We start from the raw sequence: 18620 nt of genomic DNA, 5'->3' as shown, positions 1-18620 counted from the left end.
GTAAGTGTTATCCCATCTTCTATTTTCTGGAAGAGTTTTTATAAAATTTGTATCATTTCTTCCTTAGTTATTTGATAGATTTCATCAATGAAGCCATCTGGAACTGGAGTTTTCATTGTGGCAAAATTTTAACTATGAATATAATTTCTTTAATAGACATATGACAATTTAGGTTATTTGTTTCTCTTTGAGTAAGATTTGGTAATTAAGTTATTTAAAGAAATTTATCCATTTCAATTAAGCTATCTAATGTATTGGCAAAACATGTTCAAAATATTCTCCTGTCCTAGGGGATCTCTAGTGATGTCTTCATTCCTGATACTGATATTTTGTTCCTGTGTATTCTTGGTCATTTGATGACAGTTTTATTTGTTTTTTGTTTGGTCCTGGAGCTTGAACCTATGGCGTGTGTATGCTAGCTAGGCAAGAGCTGCTACTGAAATATATGCCCAGCCCTTTTTTATAATCAAAAAAAAATTTTTTGAGATAGGGTCTTGCTAATTACTCAGGCTAGCTTTGAACTTGTGATCATCCTGCTTCTACTTCCCAAGTAGTTAGGATTATAGGTATCACCTGACTCAGGTTTATCAGTTTTAATGAGCTACTAAAGAGCAAGTTTTTACTTTCTCTTTTTTTTTGTTGTTGTTTTCTATGTCACTAATTTCTCCCATTATATCTCCCATTCTTCTTGCTTTATTATTTGTGTTTTATTTTTTGCTAGTTGTTAAGATGGAAATTTAAAAGCATCTATTAGAAATCTTTCTAAAATAACTATTTAATATAAATTTTCCTCTAAACAGTGCTTTAGCTGTGTTCCTCTAATTTTCATTCATTTTATTTTCATTCAAATAAAAAATATTTTTCAATTTCTATTGTGTTTTCTTCTCTAACTTGATAGCTATTTAAAAGTGTTACATTTAATTTCCAAATAGTTTTCTCTTATTGATTTCTCATTCAATTCCAATATGTTCAGAGAACATACTTAAGATATTTTGAATTCTTTTTTATTTCTTTTTGGTGAATGTACATGAAAATAATACATATTTCTGTATTGTGGGCAAAGTGTTCTATAAATGTCCACTGGGTTGATTTAGTTGATAATGTTGTCAAAAATCTATATCTGTAATGATTTTTTTTTTGGCCTGTGTGCTCTGTCAGATACTGACAGAGGTGTATCTCAACTATGATTGTGACTGTCCTGTCATTTTCCCTAAGTGTGCCTTTTCTGCCTCAGAAGTACCAGGATGGGTCCTGAATAGAGCAAACACTTGCCAGGACATTAAATATAAGTCTCCTTCTCTGAATTACTCCCCAAATTTATCCAGATTCTACAATTTTATGCTCACTTTTGGTATCCAAGAGATGAAGTGAATATGATTGTTTCTTTACAAATTTAGTATTCCTCAAGAAGGTGACTTTTCCATCCCTTTCCTGTCCTCTTTTCATATTAAGGGAGAGATGGTTGTTCCAAATAGCAGAATTTCAAATATTGGGTACTTTCCTTTTTTTTTTTTTATTTCTAATAATGGGGCCTTGGTGAGAATTCCAGGGGAAAATAGGAAAAATTCTGCTAAATAAATTGAACTTGAAAGAAACTGAATTACTAAATGAGTTTATACTGTTCTCCTTGAAATTCTTTGCAAAAATAAAAAAATTCTTTGCTATAATTACTTATACTGCTCACTGAGGGAAAAACTGTTTAGCCAAACTGATGTTGTTCCAGCTGAGGCTCATTCCAAAATTCCAAAGTGTTTGTTTAATGTTACAGAGTGATCATTTTTTTCAATAGAAGCAAAGGCCAGCATGCAAAATCCAGTATTGCACAAGGAAAGCATATCATGTTATCAACATCAAAGTGGAGGAAAATATTTAGTTTCTTGCTTGAGTTTAACTTCATAAGATGTATCTGTTTGAGGATTCATTCAGCAGCAATGTTCTGATTTGCAGGAACATCTGCCAGTCCCTTTGAGCCTATGTAACACAAAACTTTGCAATTTTTGTTTTCTTGTGACTTTTGTAGAATATTTCCTTGAGGAAAATAATAAAATAAAATACCTATTGAACATTAAGTTATAAATGCAGGTGGAAGGAGAGAAATATGATTTATATGATTGATCCTAAAATAGGCCAGATACTGTGGTAGGTGCTTACAACCATTTCCTTATTCCATCATCTCAATACCCCTAGGTGATATATTAGCCCCATTTTATAGCCCCATTTTCAGAGCATTACAAGATCCCCTGATTGGCAGAAATTGAGATTAGAACCCAGATCTCTCTAGTACCAAAGTTCATATCCTCTGCTGTCCTTTATGTGCTGTCATTTATAAGGTGGTCAAACACAAAAGTAACCCACATTTCATGGCTGTTTTTATCTATTAGTTCAGTGGTTTCTAGAATGGCCCTGCTTAAGAGTGGTTAGCAGTTGAATCCACAAAATGTCATCTTTCTTTTTAGATTCATTTTGTTAGGGAAGCTTTGATCATGCCATGTTCTTTAAGCAGACCCTGAGTATTTTATCTTAGATAACTTTCATATTATACAGTGTGGACATCACTTTGGACTCTAGCCTTTTCAGATGTTAGACTCAATTTGCCAGGAATGAACAGTGAGCAACTTTGAACCTTCTGCCTAGATAACGAGGAAGGACTAGGAAAGTTTAAGATCAACAGTAAGGTTGATCAGATGGTAAGAACAAGAAAGCTAGTTGAGAGGTTACTATAGGTGTTAGAATTCAGCATGATATATATATCAGAGGGCCCAAATGACTTGCTACAAGAGGGAATGAATACTCAAAGTAGTAATCTAATCACTGTTCATGTGATCAGTGACCATACAGTTGAGTGATCTAGTGATTTCTGAAATCAGAATCTCTGTGGCTAGGGTCTAAAAAGTTGTATTTGAAAAAGCTTTCCAGATGATTCTCATGCATGTTCATGTTTGAGAACCTCTGAACTAGAGGAGCAGAACATCAAGTAGCAGGAAGGAACAAACCAGAGTCATTGGTAGTTTGACTGACTGCCTCAAATATTTAATAAAGAAATATTTAAAGTGTGAGACCACTGAGTTAGGTGCTGGTAATACAGAGATAAAGAGATAGAGTGTCTCTGGTGATGGGATAAAGAAAAGAATGCATTGGATTCAGGTTGTATAGAACTTGATGAATCCAAGCGGTGGTGTTCTACAGTCAATTGAAAGTCCAACTGGACTGCAAAGAGATCTGGCCTACAGAGTTAAAAGTCCATAATTGTGTGAGGAACTAAAACCCTGGGATCTGACTGTCCTGGGTGGAAGCGAGTAGGTGTGGCAATGTGGAATGAGGAAAAGGTCAAAAGTCTGAGATTCCTTGATGTCCTGTTAACTACTTCCTCTCCAATCAACAGTACACTGATATCTGTTCTTCTATTCACACCTTTAGTGAAGGCAGATCTCCTGCCCTAAATAGTATGAGATAGTTGAACACAGGACACCCAAAACTGGTCTGTTTCTTCTTGGGTTAGCCTTGGTAGTTTGTGCCTTTCAATGAATTTGTCTGTTTTTATTAAAGTTGTCAAATTTATTGTTGTAGCATTGTTTATAATGTTCCATTTTTATATGTTTAATACTTTTGGATGGGTTGGGGATATAGCTGAGTGATACAATGTTTGCCTAGCATGTGTGAGGTCCTGGGTTCAATCTCCATTATCACAAAAAAACCAAACCAAACAAAAACCTTTACAACTACAGATGTCAGTTCTTTTATTACTGATAATGGTAATTTTTTTTCATGGTCAGTCTGGCCAAAGGTTTATAAATTTTATTGATTTTTCCAAGATCCAGTTTTTGGTTTTTCTAATTGTTTTTCTGACCCATGTAATATTAATAAATTATTGCAGAAGTTTTTGGTTATCCCATTTACCATTCACATATCATTGAATATTTACACTTTTATCCTGTGCTCTTTTGAGGAAATATAGGTATTTTTTCATTTTTACTATTAGTAGTTTTATGTTTATAATTTAATATTTGATACATATTGCTTGGGTCTCAATATTCGGGTCTCCCCACTGCAAATTCTTAGTTTGAAATTCTAACCCCCAAGGTAATGGTGTTAGAAAGTGAGACCTTTGAGAAGTGATTAGGTCATGAGGGCAGGGTCCTTATGATTGTGATTAGTCCCCTTAAGAAAGAAACCAGAGGGGTGGCTAACCTCTTTGGTCATGTGAAGACTTCTTCAGATACTAAATATGCCAGTGCAGATCTTAGACTTTCAGCTGCTAGACTGAGAAAAATAAATTTCTGTTGTTTATAAGTTACTCAATTTATGGTATTTTGTTGAAGCAGGCTGAATAAAGTATGACACATATGAAAACATATGTTACATTTGTAGGTCAAAAAATATAGTAAAATACCTATGAGATTTATATGTTATAAATTGTCAGATCTCATCCATTCTGATTTATTCTCTCCACTTTGAGAGGATAACAAAGTAGAGGCATACATGTCTTTTTAAAGTTTTAATTGTACCTAAGAAAAATTTTTCTCAGTACCAATCAAGTTTGCCTAGATTCTAAGCTAACATTCACTAAGTGCTTGATATGTGCAATATAGTTTCTATTAATGTCCTAAGAATCAGGTGTCAAAATCATCTTTTCTATTGATGAAATTTACTTTAAGCTTCATTCCACAGAAAACCCAGCACTAGCTTAAGCAGACATGGGTTTATTTTTTTCTCTTAACATAAAGTCTGCAGTTAGTATTTCAAAAATAGTATGGCAGCTCAACAATGTTACATGTGACCTGTTTTTTATGGTAAGTTTCCCAGGAACAGATTCTGTGTTAAGGGTTTTTGAACTTGTGATTTATTACTAAGGTAGTGCTTTCAAGAAAAACTAGGGAAATTAGGGCAAGAGAGGGCAATCTATGTAGCCTTTAAGCAAGGAAATAATCTTATGCTAAAGTCCAGCAGAATTAGCTTCAGTCAGTCTGAACTCAAGGAGGGAAGTTCTGAGTGAATGCTTGGTAAGGTTGGTGGGAGAAATATAAACTCAGACACTCATATCTTTCTGTGCAAGAGGGCAAAGCATCATTTATAACCATCAAGCCTGTCCTTGTGAGAAGAACTGCAAATGCTAGATATTGAAAGTACACAGAAGATGGTGGTGGTGAAGATGTGTGGTATTCACAGAAATGTCATCAAAGGATCTAATGTAAATGAATCCAAGGAGACTTGGACAGAGCATCAATACTGTCTGCTGTACCACAGTTATATCTTTCACTCTGCCATTTTTTAATGTATAGGTGTTTGTTCCCCCTCATCATCACCTCCTGATCAGAAGGTAGTTATTGTACATTCAGTTTCATATCTATGGCCCTGGTAGGAAGATGGGATGCTGAAAAGGGACATATCAGTTGAACATGTCCCTTAAAAAAGTTCTTCTCAAACACTTATCCTGCCTATATTTTACTGTCTGGAACTATATCAAATGATTACCGTAGACATCTGGAATGGGTTGTTTTTAGTTGGATAAACGACTAACTGGAACAAAATGAAGATCCACTGGTAAGCAAGTAGGGTAGAGGTGGTGGATATTAGGTAGATAACTACAAGATTTGGTACATATCCATTTTACAGAGAAACAGAAGTTTCATGCCTTGTTGAAGACACACCACCTATAAGTGGTAAGCCAAGCCTATGTTTTTAATATAGTGGGCAGTGATTCATGCATTCTGTTTATGATAATGTCCTCTAGGATAAGCTAAAAACTGTGATTGGGTGTGGACATGTATTACTTATTATTGACACCTCAACAAGAAATAGCTCATTGATTTTGTCTCTACCATCTGGCTTTCTTTTGTCTCTTCCACCCAATATTTAGATTTAGCTTGAATCTTGACTATTAATGGAATTGGAACAACTGAATTTACCCTTTTTGCTCAAGATCTGTAGAAGAAACCTGCTTAACATGACTTTGGGAATAGATATATAAACAAATCAGGTGTATACTAGGGTGCAGGGGTAGAGAATTCAGTCCTGTTTCTTTCCTTGATGACAGACCCTCACTGATTTCTGTCACCTTGTATGATTATGTACTACAGAGTTGGAATTTTAATATATACTATATATGTACATTATACAAGTTTCATATGGACAAGGAGAATAGCTTAGATATATTCTATACTTTCACAATGTTCAGTGCACATGGTATGTAATTAATTAGTTACTAATAGGAGATGAGATTTCTGGTCTGTACAGGTCATAGTATGAGGGAAGAAGGGATTTGGGGACAAGTCTGACCCAATCTCCACTAGACCATCTCATTTGAAGATTTCACTGTTCACCTTGAAATTTCTTATATGAAGCACAAAGATTGAAATTGTTATTTCTGATTTGTTTTGTTCTGTGTAAGTAGAGATTATGAATCCATCATCCTAGACTTAATTCAAGGTGCTACATTCTAATTAGATTAGCAATTTCCTTTCCAAGTGCCCCCTTCAAATTCAACTCTTAATTATTTCCCCCCAATTCTAAATGACTTCACTCATTCAAATGAAATTTTCTTGACCATATTTCAAGTGTTATGGTTTAGATATGAGGAATCCCTCAAAAGGTCATGTGTGAGACAAAATAAGAAAGCTTAGAGGTGAAATGATTGGGTTATGAGGACCTTAACTGAATCAGTGCAATAATCCACTTGAATGGATTAACTGGGTGGCAACTGTGGGCAGATAGGATGTGGCTGAGAAGGTAGGTCACTGAGGGTGTGCCTTAGGGATATATGTTTTGTCCCTGCTGAGTGTACCTGTCTCTCTTCTTCTTGATTGCCATGTCTTAAGAAACCTTCTTCTGCCACACCCTTTTGCTTTGGTATTCTGCCTCTCCTTGGACTCAGAACAATGGAGTCAGCTGTCTATGAGCTGAGACCTCCGAAACCATAAGCCAAAGTAAACCTTTTTCCTCTTCTAAATTGTTATTGTTGGGTTTTTTGGTCACAGTGACAAAAAGCTGACTAAAATATCAAGGTATCCAAAAATACATAGAAACTTACAAAATATAAATATGAGGGGAAAAGAAGTTTTGACATAATTATCATTTCTGATATAGTTAAATGGACACATTCCGTCTGGTATTGTATACTATGGGCCATCAAAAAAACATGCAATTAAGTAACAATACCTTGAATATTTTAATTAAATAACATTGATTATGATAATGGTAGAAAATTTTTTAAAAAAGAAAAAACAAAATCAGATAGCTAACTTAAAAGATATCTAAATAAGGAGTCATAAATCTCAGATTAAGTCCTAGTGAAGGTATGTGTTAGCTGTTTGATCTTGGGTAAAAATCATCTAACATTTTTGTAAGGGCTTCTCTACCAGGCACTGAGAAGACAAAAGCAAAAGTCTTACTTGATTTTGAATTAGCAAAAATATCAGTAAATATTTGACTTTCTCTAGAAACCAACATTGATAAATTAGGGTGTGCTTACTTTCACATAAGAATTTCAGAATATTCACCGGGTGTAGTGGCACACGCCTGTAATCCCAGTGGGTCAGGAAGCTGAGGCAGGAGGATTGCGAGTTTAAAGCCAGCCTCAGCAATTTATCTGGCCCTAAGCAACTCAGTGAGACCATGTTTATAAATAAAATATGAAAAATGGCTAGGGATGTGACTCAGTGGTTAAGCACCCTTGGGTTCAATCCCCAGAACCAAAAGAAAAAAGAAAAAGAAAAAAAATTAGAATATTGAGTTGTTTTATGATAAAATCTTTATAGCCATGCATTCTTTTTAAAAAGTATAGTTTTATTCAGGATTACAAACAGTATCATGGACATATTTAGTTTATAATTATTTTAAGTATATCATACAGATGCACACAATGTTTACTATTTTTTGAAGGAAATGATATAGGTTATTTTATTTTTGTCTCTATAATAAAGTTTTAACAAAATATGAAACAATGATATATTGTTCTACAGTTGCATAATTTTTATACAATGATTCTCAGCATCTTTTATCTTATACACATTAGGTTCCAATGAATTAAAAATTTCAAAGTCCACTTTCAGCAGAGGTTACATGTCATCAATTTTCTATTATTATATTTGCCATTAATTATAAACCATGTCTATGGAAAATTATAATAGAAATTGCTAAAGATTGAAATAAGCAAAAACCATTCATTTACTAGTTCAAAATGTTATTATATGATCATTAATTTTAGTACCTTAGTAACAGTAAAACACAAAGATGTTCAGTGAACAATTCTGCCATCAGTAGGTGAAAGTTCTACAGTATTAGGTACCGTATGTAAAAATTCTACATTGTCAGGTACACAAAGCAGAATAAAGGTAAACATGTAGAGTTCATATGAAATGGAAATGAACGTGGGGGTAGTGGTGCCAAAGGATACCTTGGTTAAAATAACTGAAGAAGGGACAGAGTTAAATGAATATTCTATCCAAGCAGAGTCATTGAGAAGCTAAACAACAAAAAGACCTGCTGTGTTCATGTAGAGCAAGGATTAGAAGAAATTTTACCCAAGGTGATGAGCATATCAAAAGTCATAGATCTTGGAAGGTAGGATTCGAAGGACATAGTATGCATAAATGTGATTGGCAACCAATTATTGAAATTTTAATGTTAATTTTGTGTCTTTTTTGGGCCTTAGTAAATTAGAGGACTTCTGGTTTCATTATAGTATTTGGATCCCATGCTACTTGAATGTCCTAACCATTCTACTATAACTTAGTATTTTAAGAAAATGTTTCAGTTTGTTAGATATTACCAATAATTTCAATTACATGTGTGAACTGAAATTTGTTTTCTAATGTAGGAAGGCCTTGTTTAAAGTTAACTGTCTATATAAAAATTATTTCATATTAAATCAGAATTTAAGAAATGAAACAGAGGTAAAATTGTTCATTTTATCAATACTGAATTTGTTTTTCTTAAGTTTCAAATTATCCTTTCCTTTATATTACTTGCCTAAGCATGTAGGCATTTGAAGTGCCATAACTCTTCACAAAAAGAGCCAATCTAAGTGTTACCTAGGGCATTTATAAACACACTCAGTGTTTTATTCTAGTGGATAAATAGTAAGTCTATGCAGTATTTATTCTTTTTATTAACAGCTCTAGTGTTTGAATCTATTGTTTGGAATAAGAGAAAACCATGTATCTCGTTAAAATGGATCCCTATTTAAAGAGCAATTTGAGTTATGGACTCTTCTCTAAAGAGATATAAACTCTAAATGTGGAAATTCTTTCTGGACTGGATCTAGAAAAAAGTAAATGTTAGCTTATATCTCTTCAAAAAGCAGATTTTTTTTTTTTACCAAAACCTTGTTTTATAAACTCATAATTTTGTTGAATATATAGTAATACAAAGAAAAAGAAAACAACTGAAGGATTAGAAAAAAATATTTGTACACATAGTAAATAAAACATTCCACAGCATTCTAAGCTATTTCCCCTAGATATTGCCTGTCTCTTTCACTCTTGTCCTCCAGTGGTACCATTTGGGTTGCCCAAACCAGATCCTGCAGGTCTCTGTCACATTAAGGAGAGCTTAAACATGATATTATCACTAGTCTGATTCTTTCCTTCCACCAGAGCAAGCTGATTATCTTTGACTCCTATATACATTCCACGATTACTCTTACATTCGAATGAAACAAAATCAGAGGATTCCTTATGAAGGACAAAGAAGGCCTGGTCTGGCAATGGAGTTTTACACTTTTGCAGCTGAGGAAACAAGAGAAAAAGCAACCAATACGTGAGTCAAAGGTCCAGAATCAACTTTCCCTTCATATGTTAGAACCTGAAGGGGAATAATAATCTATAACTTGGTATTTCCAGTAAGCCTGCTTACTGAGAAAGGAGGTGGGGCAGATGAGTAGAGGGTAAAGTAATGGGTGGTATGATTTAATTTGATTTACTGATGGATAGCATACTTAGAGAGGCAATATGACTTAGAATGCCTAAATCTGAATGCAATAGTTCTGGACTTGTACCCTTGGTTTGTAATATATGCTAAGACTTGGGTGTGCTGCTTTTCTCTTAAACTTCAATATTTTAGTCTAGCCAGTTTTCTAGATCAGTTAATTCTCATCTAGATGTATGAATAATATAAACAATTTTTATTTTAAATCACTAAGTTTGGGGGATAGTTTGTTATTCAGTAACAACTGAAATATAAGTGTATGATGTAATATAATAGCTTCATCATAGATGTAACTATAAGGATTAAATGAGATAGTACTTAGCAAGTGCTTGGTATTTAATAGCTCAGATGAGTTACTTCTTATTATTGAATAGTTATATATGCTAGATACTGTGTTATATATACTTAGGGATATTTTGTTATAGAAAATGCCAGTTACTGACCACTACTTATGTTAATACCTTATATAACTGTATTAATTAGCTTTATAAATTTGTGTATTTATGTAATTTATCTTCTGTATTATACTTTCATGTTCCTGTCCTTGCTTCTACCTTTGGTTTATTTGTTCTTCAAGATATTTATAGTTCCTTGTCATGATCAATATAATATTGCCTTTTACTAAGTAAACAATATGCAGTGAATCCTATGAGAATGAGATCATTTCAATATCCATAAATCTTGACATGGAAATGTGTGCTGCATCTCCAGCTACCAGACTTGGAGTGTAAGAATATTTTACAAAAAACATTTCTTAGAACATAATTCCTAAAGTCAAATAAAAAGAAACTGAGATAAACCTGTATAGCAGTGCTTCTCAAACCGTAATGAAATTGTGCATCTCCTAGAGATTTGTGTGTGTGTGTGTGTGTGTGTGTGTGCTGGGGATTGAACCAAGGGCCTTGTGCATGCAAAGCAAGCACTCTACTGACTGAGCTATATCCCCAGCCATAAGAATTTGTTAAAATGCTAATCCTGATTCATTCCTTGGAGGGCTTGAACTCCTGCATTTCTAACAAACACTCAGGTGATTCTGTGCTGCTGGGAGATTCCAGATTTTTAGCAACAAGGTCACATATACTTTTCTCCTTCCCCTACTGCAGAAGCAAGTCATTAGTAGTACCCGTTTTATTTACAACACCACAAACAAAATTCCTTCTTCAAAATATCCCAATACCCAAATATATACACATGGATAGAGTTAATCACCATAATTATATAATTGTGTATCTATTACCTCCACAGACTGCGCCTTGTTGTTGGCATGAAGCAAGATGTCTCTGTCTTTTGTAGGACTCAGATTTACCATCAACATCTTACCATCGACACCATCACCTTACAATTAAAATGATAATTAGTAAGGTAATGCAGTTTTCAACCAGCTAGATTTAACTATTCTACCATGTATATATACTTCAAAAATTCATGTTGTACATAACAAATACACAGATTCATTTGTCATTAATTATAAAATTAATAATAAGAAATAAGATAAATTTTAAATTATAAAAACTTGAGACTCATTTTTAATTTAAGTCTTTTAAACACCCAGAAAAAGAGTCTAAGATATCAAATAAAATAACTACTTCATTCACTTAAAGATATTTGCACGCAAATGAAAGTAAAAGAGTCATTATTAAAAAGAAGAGGGTTCTTCTGAATTTTTGGAAGGAGAGAGGTTGGTATTTAAAAAATATGTTTTCCAACTGAAGAATTGTGACTCATGGGCACTTCTCTGGGCATCAGCTTCCCTGTCTGCCTGTAAAGCTACAGGGCTTTACATGGTTGTCCCCTAATATCTACTTCCTTTTATATATAATAATAAAAGATTTCCTAGCCTGCTTCTCATGGTTTCATACAGCAATGGACTAAGTTCTTAGGTGTAACTTCTAGTTGTACATTCATTTTCCTCTGTCTCACTGATTGGACATTGCCATCGTAGCTAGGAATATTGAACCATGTAGCTGCTGATAGAGCCACAGTGTAGAAGCTGTGTGTCTGGACAAACTTTGAGCAGAACTGCCATTCCAGTCCTAGGTAAGACAGATTTTTTTATTAAATGCAGCCAAACCTTTATCCTAAGTATTAATCTAGAAAATTAATGCGATGGAATAAATCCTGTAAGAATCTAAGATTTTATTGTGAACGTGGGTTGGAGAGAGCTTTTTGAAACAATCTTCCTTTCCCATGGAGTATTTTGGATTTATCTTTACTACAAATTTCAGCACTACAAATACCTAAGCCTCCAAATTACCTGATTCGCTCGAGGGGTATGGAGACTCATAGTAGCGCAGTAATACCTTGTCTGAAAGAGAATGCATAAGATCACTTTTTTGAGATACATTTTTATCAAAAGGTTTCAGTTCCATCATATTCATAACATCAGAGAATATCCTCGCCTTTTTATTATGCATCAACAAAAGCAAACATTTCTTGGTTCTGAGAAGGTCTTAAAATTTGAAGGTCTTAAAATTTGCTCTGATAAATTCAACACAGTTATTATTAAATATTTATGATGTTGATAGCAGTGGTATATTCCTTTTGTTAAAGATTATAATTTATTGATATTAATAAGGCTAGAAAGATCTAGTGGGTAATTTAGCAATAGCAAATACATGTGGCTCCTCCTTCCATAGTTCACAAAATGTATACTCTTAATATCTATATTCTTGCATTAAGTAATCCTAATTAAACTTCTGAATCCTTCTCAATGTAGCGATGTTCAGGTGTCCACTGCCAATGTATTAGAATGAGCAAATATAACTAAATCTATTTGCTGTATCTAAATTAATCCATTGTTGATAGTTTGGTAGATTTATTTTTTTAATCATCATTACATAATTTTACATAAGGAAATATTCTACCTTTTTCTTGATCTTTTGGCTGGTCTTCAACATTGGTCACATAATTTCCATCCTCCCAAATAAAACGAACATGTTGATTGTTGTATGTACTCAGGGAAGCGCAAGATTCTGTGAAAAAAGAAACTCCTATAATAAGTGAAATTCTTGTTTCCATGGGAAATAAAACTTGTTCTTGGGAATAAAACTTGTTACCATGAATAATTTTTTTGACAAATTGTTTTTTGAAGTGTGTCCTCAAAATTTTTTTTACTTTGCAATTTGAGCTACATTTTGTCATTAGTTGTGAATAGATGAAAGCCTTTGGCACAAAGCTTTATGTAGCTCAAAGGCTGAGGTGTAACACCTGGATGGGATTAAAAGTGCTTAGTCTCCTGAATAAATGCTGTAGGAGCACCTAGAATGTGTATGGGAGGGTTTGGTGGGGAGAAAGAAGCTGAAAAAGTGATGGGAATTGCCTGAAGAAACCTTCATTTTTTGGCTTCCCAGGTCTAGGGAACTGTGGGAAAGAAGGGACATATTTTGATAGACATAGGTAAATGAATGCCCATCTACAAAATGTGGTTACTTAAAGACTTTTATAGTCCAGGGGAATTCAGATATAATCACAGTTCTCTCCTTTAAGCTAAAAAACAGAGATACTTAGAGCAATATTCCTAACATTTTTTAATGTCACAGCACACATAGAAAATGACAATATACTTTTATATACCTTTATTTTATTTATTTTTATGTGGTGCTAAGGATTGAACCGAAGGCTTCATATGTGCTAGGCGAGTGCTCTACCACTAAGCCATAACCCCAGCCCGAAAATGATAATATTTTTAAAGCATGCAGGGATAAACTGGTTCAGATTTAGGGGGTACTGATATAGGGCCTGCAGGGGGAAAAAAATCACTGTATCTTCTTTATGTAACAGAATTATACTAAAAAATATACAAAATATAAAAGAGATCACTAAAAATTGAATTTATATGTGAACTTCTAAAGCAAAGTGATTTAAAGATCCTTAGTGAGAAACTTCAGTATTACTTTTGTGAACTTAATATGTTTTTATCAGGAATAATGCTTTAAGTGGCAACATGTAATTACTTATCAAGTTTCCTGAATGATGATTCATTCACTTCTTCCCCCAACCCACTTTGATGCTGGGTATTGGACCAGGGCCTTGCACATGCTAGACAAGTACTCTACCACTAAGCTACACCCCGAGTCCCTCTTCACTTCCTGATAGTTACCAGCAATTTGAATTTATGTGCAAGTAGGTGATAAAATTGAAAACCATTGTAACTTTAAAATATATTATGTTGAAATTATATTTCAGAAAATAATAGATCTTCGTTTCCTTTCATGGACAAAAGTTGAATTTTGGGGAATAATAGATCTTTTTCTTTCAAAGGACAATGTATTTCCAGTGGGAATAACATATATAGGATTCCAAATGACAAGCATCTCAAAATCATGATGATGTGCTAACTATAGAATATACAAGCATTGTTAGATCAGTCACACCTGTTTGGATACCACTAAATGGGCATATCGGCATCAAACAGAGGTTCCTGATACATATGAAAACAAATTTGGAGCTGCCTACTTGTGTCTTACCTCCCTCCTCCCCCCAACACCACCCCTATGACCCATCACACCTCTGATACTTGATGTGTCAAGTGCTCTAGTATTTTCTTGGGTCCTAGCTATTTCAAAGATGGAGTGCTCCATAGCAGGTTGATAGGCAGCAAATAACTGATGTATTTCTTTGTGCTTTCCACCTGTAGGTCAGAATTGAACAGGAATGGACCATCAGTCCTCACTCTGCATACATGCCATTTCCTTTTGATGATTCTAAGTCTGCTTGCTGACAGTGGTAAATGACACCCCATGATCTGATGGCATTAATACCTCCTGACGTATTTATACCCTAGCAGAGCACACTGGGAGGGAGAAAACTGATCACCTATGGTCTCAACACTCCAAAAGCAATCACTTAGCCTTCTAGTTTGCCCCTTTAATAAAATTACTTAGAAATATTATAAACCTATTTATATATAATCTTGTATCCTTTATTTTTATACTTAATATTATAACATAACCGTATATCCTTCATACTGTTAAAAACTCTTTATATGCCCCTTTACTCTTTTGGGTGAGGAAGAAATTTATGTATTTAAATGTGGTAAGTGAAGGCAAATAGACACCCATTGCTGTTGCCATGAAACAGTTTCCCTTACCTGTTTTTTGTGAACAATGTTTGGTGATTTCTTTCCTGAAGTAACAGGCCTTCTTTTTTATGGTAAGGCCAGAGCGTAGCTTCATACAATACACATGGCAGATTTCTTTGGTCTTCTGTTGGGATTCTAAACAATGAAAAATTGTTATGTTTTACTCTGTTCATCTTTATCTTTTTGCAAACCCTAAGTGCAGCAGATGAAAGCAAGTATAGATCCACTGTATTTTACCAGAAACTCTTGGAGCCAATTGTGTTTTAAAATTCAGAGTTTTTTTTTTTAGATTTTAGCATTGTAATATAGAACATATATCATCCATATGTAGTACCTTTAATGGGCTGGTGTAGCACTGTTTAGTCAAAAATTAATTAATCTTACAGTGAAATATTGGAAAATTTACAAAAAGTAAAATAAAGATTCAGATTGGGACTTAATGGACAAATGATTTCAGATCATATGTTGCTGCTAAATGAATTATGAAAAATTTTAGGTTTTTAGAAAACATTTTGGTTTTCAGAATTCCATATGAGGAATTACAAGCCAACATGTGATAAACATAAATCTTTGCCTAAGAGGAAATACATATGGCTATGTGAAATCTGAGATCTAAAATAGATCTACTTACATAAAATACACTTAATAAGTTTGCAGGGATAGCTATATTCTATGAAGGTTATTGACACTAAAATAACTAACATCTTCTAAGTGTCAACAGTGGGCCAAGTACTGTGCTAATTATTTTATATATTTCACTTAATTCTTCATAATAATCTTGCAAGTTAGACATTATTATCCCAGTTTTATAGGTGATAATCTGAGGCTTTTAGGAGTCATGTAAAATTGTCCAAATTTACAAGGCTGATGAGAAGTTATGACTGAGGTGTGTCTAATATAAAAACAACTTTTCTCACCTTACCTCCATTTAAGAAAATGCTACACTGCTGTTTGAGGTACTAACAAAGTGCAAATTCAAATCTAAAAAAATTGAAGTAGAAAAGTTAATCGTTATTCAGTAAGTCTTACTTAATTTGGCCAAATAAAAATTTGTGCCAAATTTAAAAAAAATCAGTTGGAAATTGGAAATCATAACAACCTCTCAAAGTTACACAGTGTGAAAACTAAAACATGAATCAGGCCAGTTGCCATGGCACATGCCTGTAATCCCAGCAGCTCAGGAGACTGAGACAGGATGATTGTGAGTTCAAAGCCAGCTGCATCAACAGCAAGGTGCTAAGGAACTCAGTGAGACCCCTCTGTCTAAATAAAATACAAAAAAGGGCTATGAATGTGGCCAGTGGTTGAGTGCTCCTGCGAGTTCAATCCCCAGTACCCCCCCCAAAAATAAACACGAGTCAGATGATCTCAATTTTCAACATTATATAGTAAATGAACCATCAAACAATTTATACTATATAGTTAAATTTTAATTATTTACAGTAATTCAGAAAAGAAAATAATCCTGACTTTGGGAGCTAATCAAAGATATTTTTCAATTTTCTAGAAGATTTGCCTTCCTAGTAGAATGCTTTTAAAGACCTGTGAGTATTTTCACCTGTTTAAACAAGGAATTGGCCACTCCACCATGGAACTCCCTGACTTCTCTTGACAATTCAAAAATATCAGCTACAGTATCTCACAGTTATAAAGTACTTTTATAGTTACAAAAATAATTTACAAAGTTAAGTAGTGCCAGAGCCAGCATTGTACTTGCTCTCCCAATAACTTAATGCAATACTTTATTAACTATACTGCATCATGCCTTCAGAGTTTAGAGGCTTAAGACCACACCAAAAAATCTGTTTATTCCTTATACGCTTCTCTTTATGTAATATTTGGCATCACATGGGAACATGGTAGTCATCTCTAATATTGAGTGTAGACTCTAGGGAAAAAGAAATGGGTCTTGGGTAATTTGAAGTAAGGGTCATGACATATACAAGTATTGTGGAGGTAAAAGAAGGAAAGGGGTTAGGAAGAGAGTTAAATGTATGAATGTGTGGAGCTAACATCTAGTGGGACATTCACTGGTTATAATTCATGGGGAATGTGACTACATTTGAAGTATTGTAAATACTTTACATTGGAAGAATTTGGGAGAAGTTATACTTTGGTGCTCTGGGCAGCTGAAAGTGTGAGGGCGTGTGGGGGTTCTTCAGGAGAAAGTGTTCTACTGGTGTCAGGGAACCAGCTCAAATCTACACAAGGGCTATTACCAATTCCTGTGTCTCCATCCGGTCTGCTCTCTGAAGGTAGAGTCTTAGTGTGACTTTTAAGAAAATTCTCATATCATCGTTGTAACAGCATGAGTTCCCTAAGGCAATTCTAGTGAGTACATAGGAAGAGGCCTGGAAATCTTTCTGTAGTTTTGGCACCATGGTTGACAGATTTGAAAAACTTCATCTTTCATTTCTTCCTCAAATACCTATTTCACTATGTTTTTTTCTCATTGCTTCTAATCTTGATCTCTGTGGCATTTGACTCTGGAGACCACTTCCTTTCTTGAATCCCTCTTCCCTTATTGCTATGTGACTAAGTACACTGGTTCCCTGTGTTTCTTTCTGATCAGTTTACCTCTGTCTCCTTGTTAGTTCTTCCTCTGCCTAAAATGTCAGTGTACAATATGGTTTTCTCCTTTGCCTTCTCTCGCTCTAAACTTTCTTTCAAGGCAATCTTGCTTGCTCCAGTGACTTCAAACATCTGCTTAGTGGCTGATGATTCCGCAAACTGTAACTCTATCTTTTGTCTTTCTCCTGAACTTTCTTCACAGAGCATTTGGAATTAGCTACCTTCAAGCATTTCTGTCTCTATGTATGTCCTCAGGAATGAAATTATGGACATCTTTACCTGGATGACCTATGCTACCTCAAGCTAAAATATGCCAGTAATGATGATGAGGATGAGGTTGATTATAAAAATAAAACATCTTTATCTTTCTCTACCCTCAATATATTTCTCCTGAATCCCCTCTCTTGAAAAATAGTACAACTGTCTACCATTATCTGATCAATTCTTAAATCAGAAAGGTGAGAATCAGAAAGTTAGTATCGCTTTCTTTCTTTCCATCCTTCAATTTGGTCAATATGTCATTAAAGCTTATCGATGTCACCTTTCACATATATCTGGATTGTAGTTCTTCCTCTCCATTTGTTGTCTTAGGTCAGGCCTTCATCATCAGTCCTCTAGATGATACAGTAGACCTCTAATGAGTTTCCATTTCTCTCTTGGCACTCATTCTATTTTCACACATCATTCCCCAGTTAAACATTTTTAGTGGTTTCCTCTAGTCCACAGTATAAACTGAAGTTCCTTTACTAACAGAAAAATCTTATATGAATAGATTTAAACTAAAAGGGTTGATCTCTACCTAGTCCTGACTAACTGTGTCATGCAGGAATATGGGCCCAGTATTTCTAGATCTTTAGATTTTTTGAGAGAACCTATACAGATAGATTCTCATGAAAAGTTCCTAATTTTGAAAAGTTGTCTCAATTAAAAATAATACTGTTCAGGCCAATAAATGCTTCTGTAGGCTGTATATGTCCATGAATAAAGGAGGCGAGCTTGTTAGGAAGAGAAAGTACTGATGGATGTTGGGGAACAGAAGCAGGAG

The 18620-nt window shown here is 34.3% G+C and overlaps 1 protein-coding gene across 8 annotated transcripts in view; it reads right to left on the bottom strand.

The window, feature by feature from the left end:
* Nucleotides 1–7761: 7761 nt before the first annotated feature.
* Nucleotides 7762–18620, bottom strand: part of Il33 (interleukin 33) — a 168478-nt gene continuing 157619 nt past the window's right edge. For 7 of the 8 annotated variants that reach the window (XM_040285741.2, XM_040285742.2, XM_040285740.2 and 4 more), the window contains 6 exons: nt 15014–15139; nt 14432–14554; nt 12789–12896; nt 12179–12229; nt 11162–11259; nt 7762–9725 (listed from right to left, as the gene is read on the bottom strand). In XM_040285741.2, coding sequence (XP_040141675.1) covers nt 9534–9725; nt 11162–11259; nt 12179–12229; nt 12789–12896; nt 14432–14554; nt 15014–15139 — 698 coding nt within the window. In that variant the 3' untranslated portion in view covers nt 7762–9533. The remainder of the gene's footprint in view (nt 9726–11161; nt 11260–12178; nt 12230–12788; nt 12897–14431; nt 14555–15013; nt 15140–18620) is intronic. The other variant, XM_078047619.1, reaches the window with a different exon arrangement.

The sequence above is a fragment of the Ictidomys tridecemlineatus genome, chromosome 4 (assembly GCF_052094955.1).
Source record: "Ictidomys tridecemlineatus isolate mIctTri1 chromosome 4, mIctTri1.hap1, whole genome shotgun sequence".
Classification (NCBI taxonomy): Eukaryota; Metazoa; Chordata; class Mammalia; order Rodentia; family Sciuridae; genus Ictidomys; species Ictidomys tridecemlineatus.
This window is presented reverse-complemented; position numbering and strand designations above follow the sequence as displayed.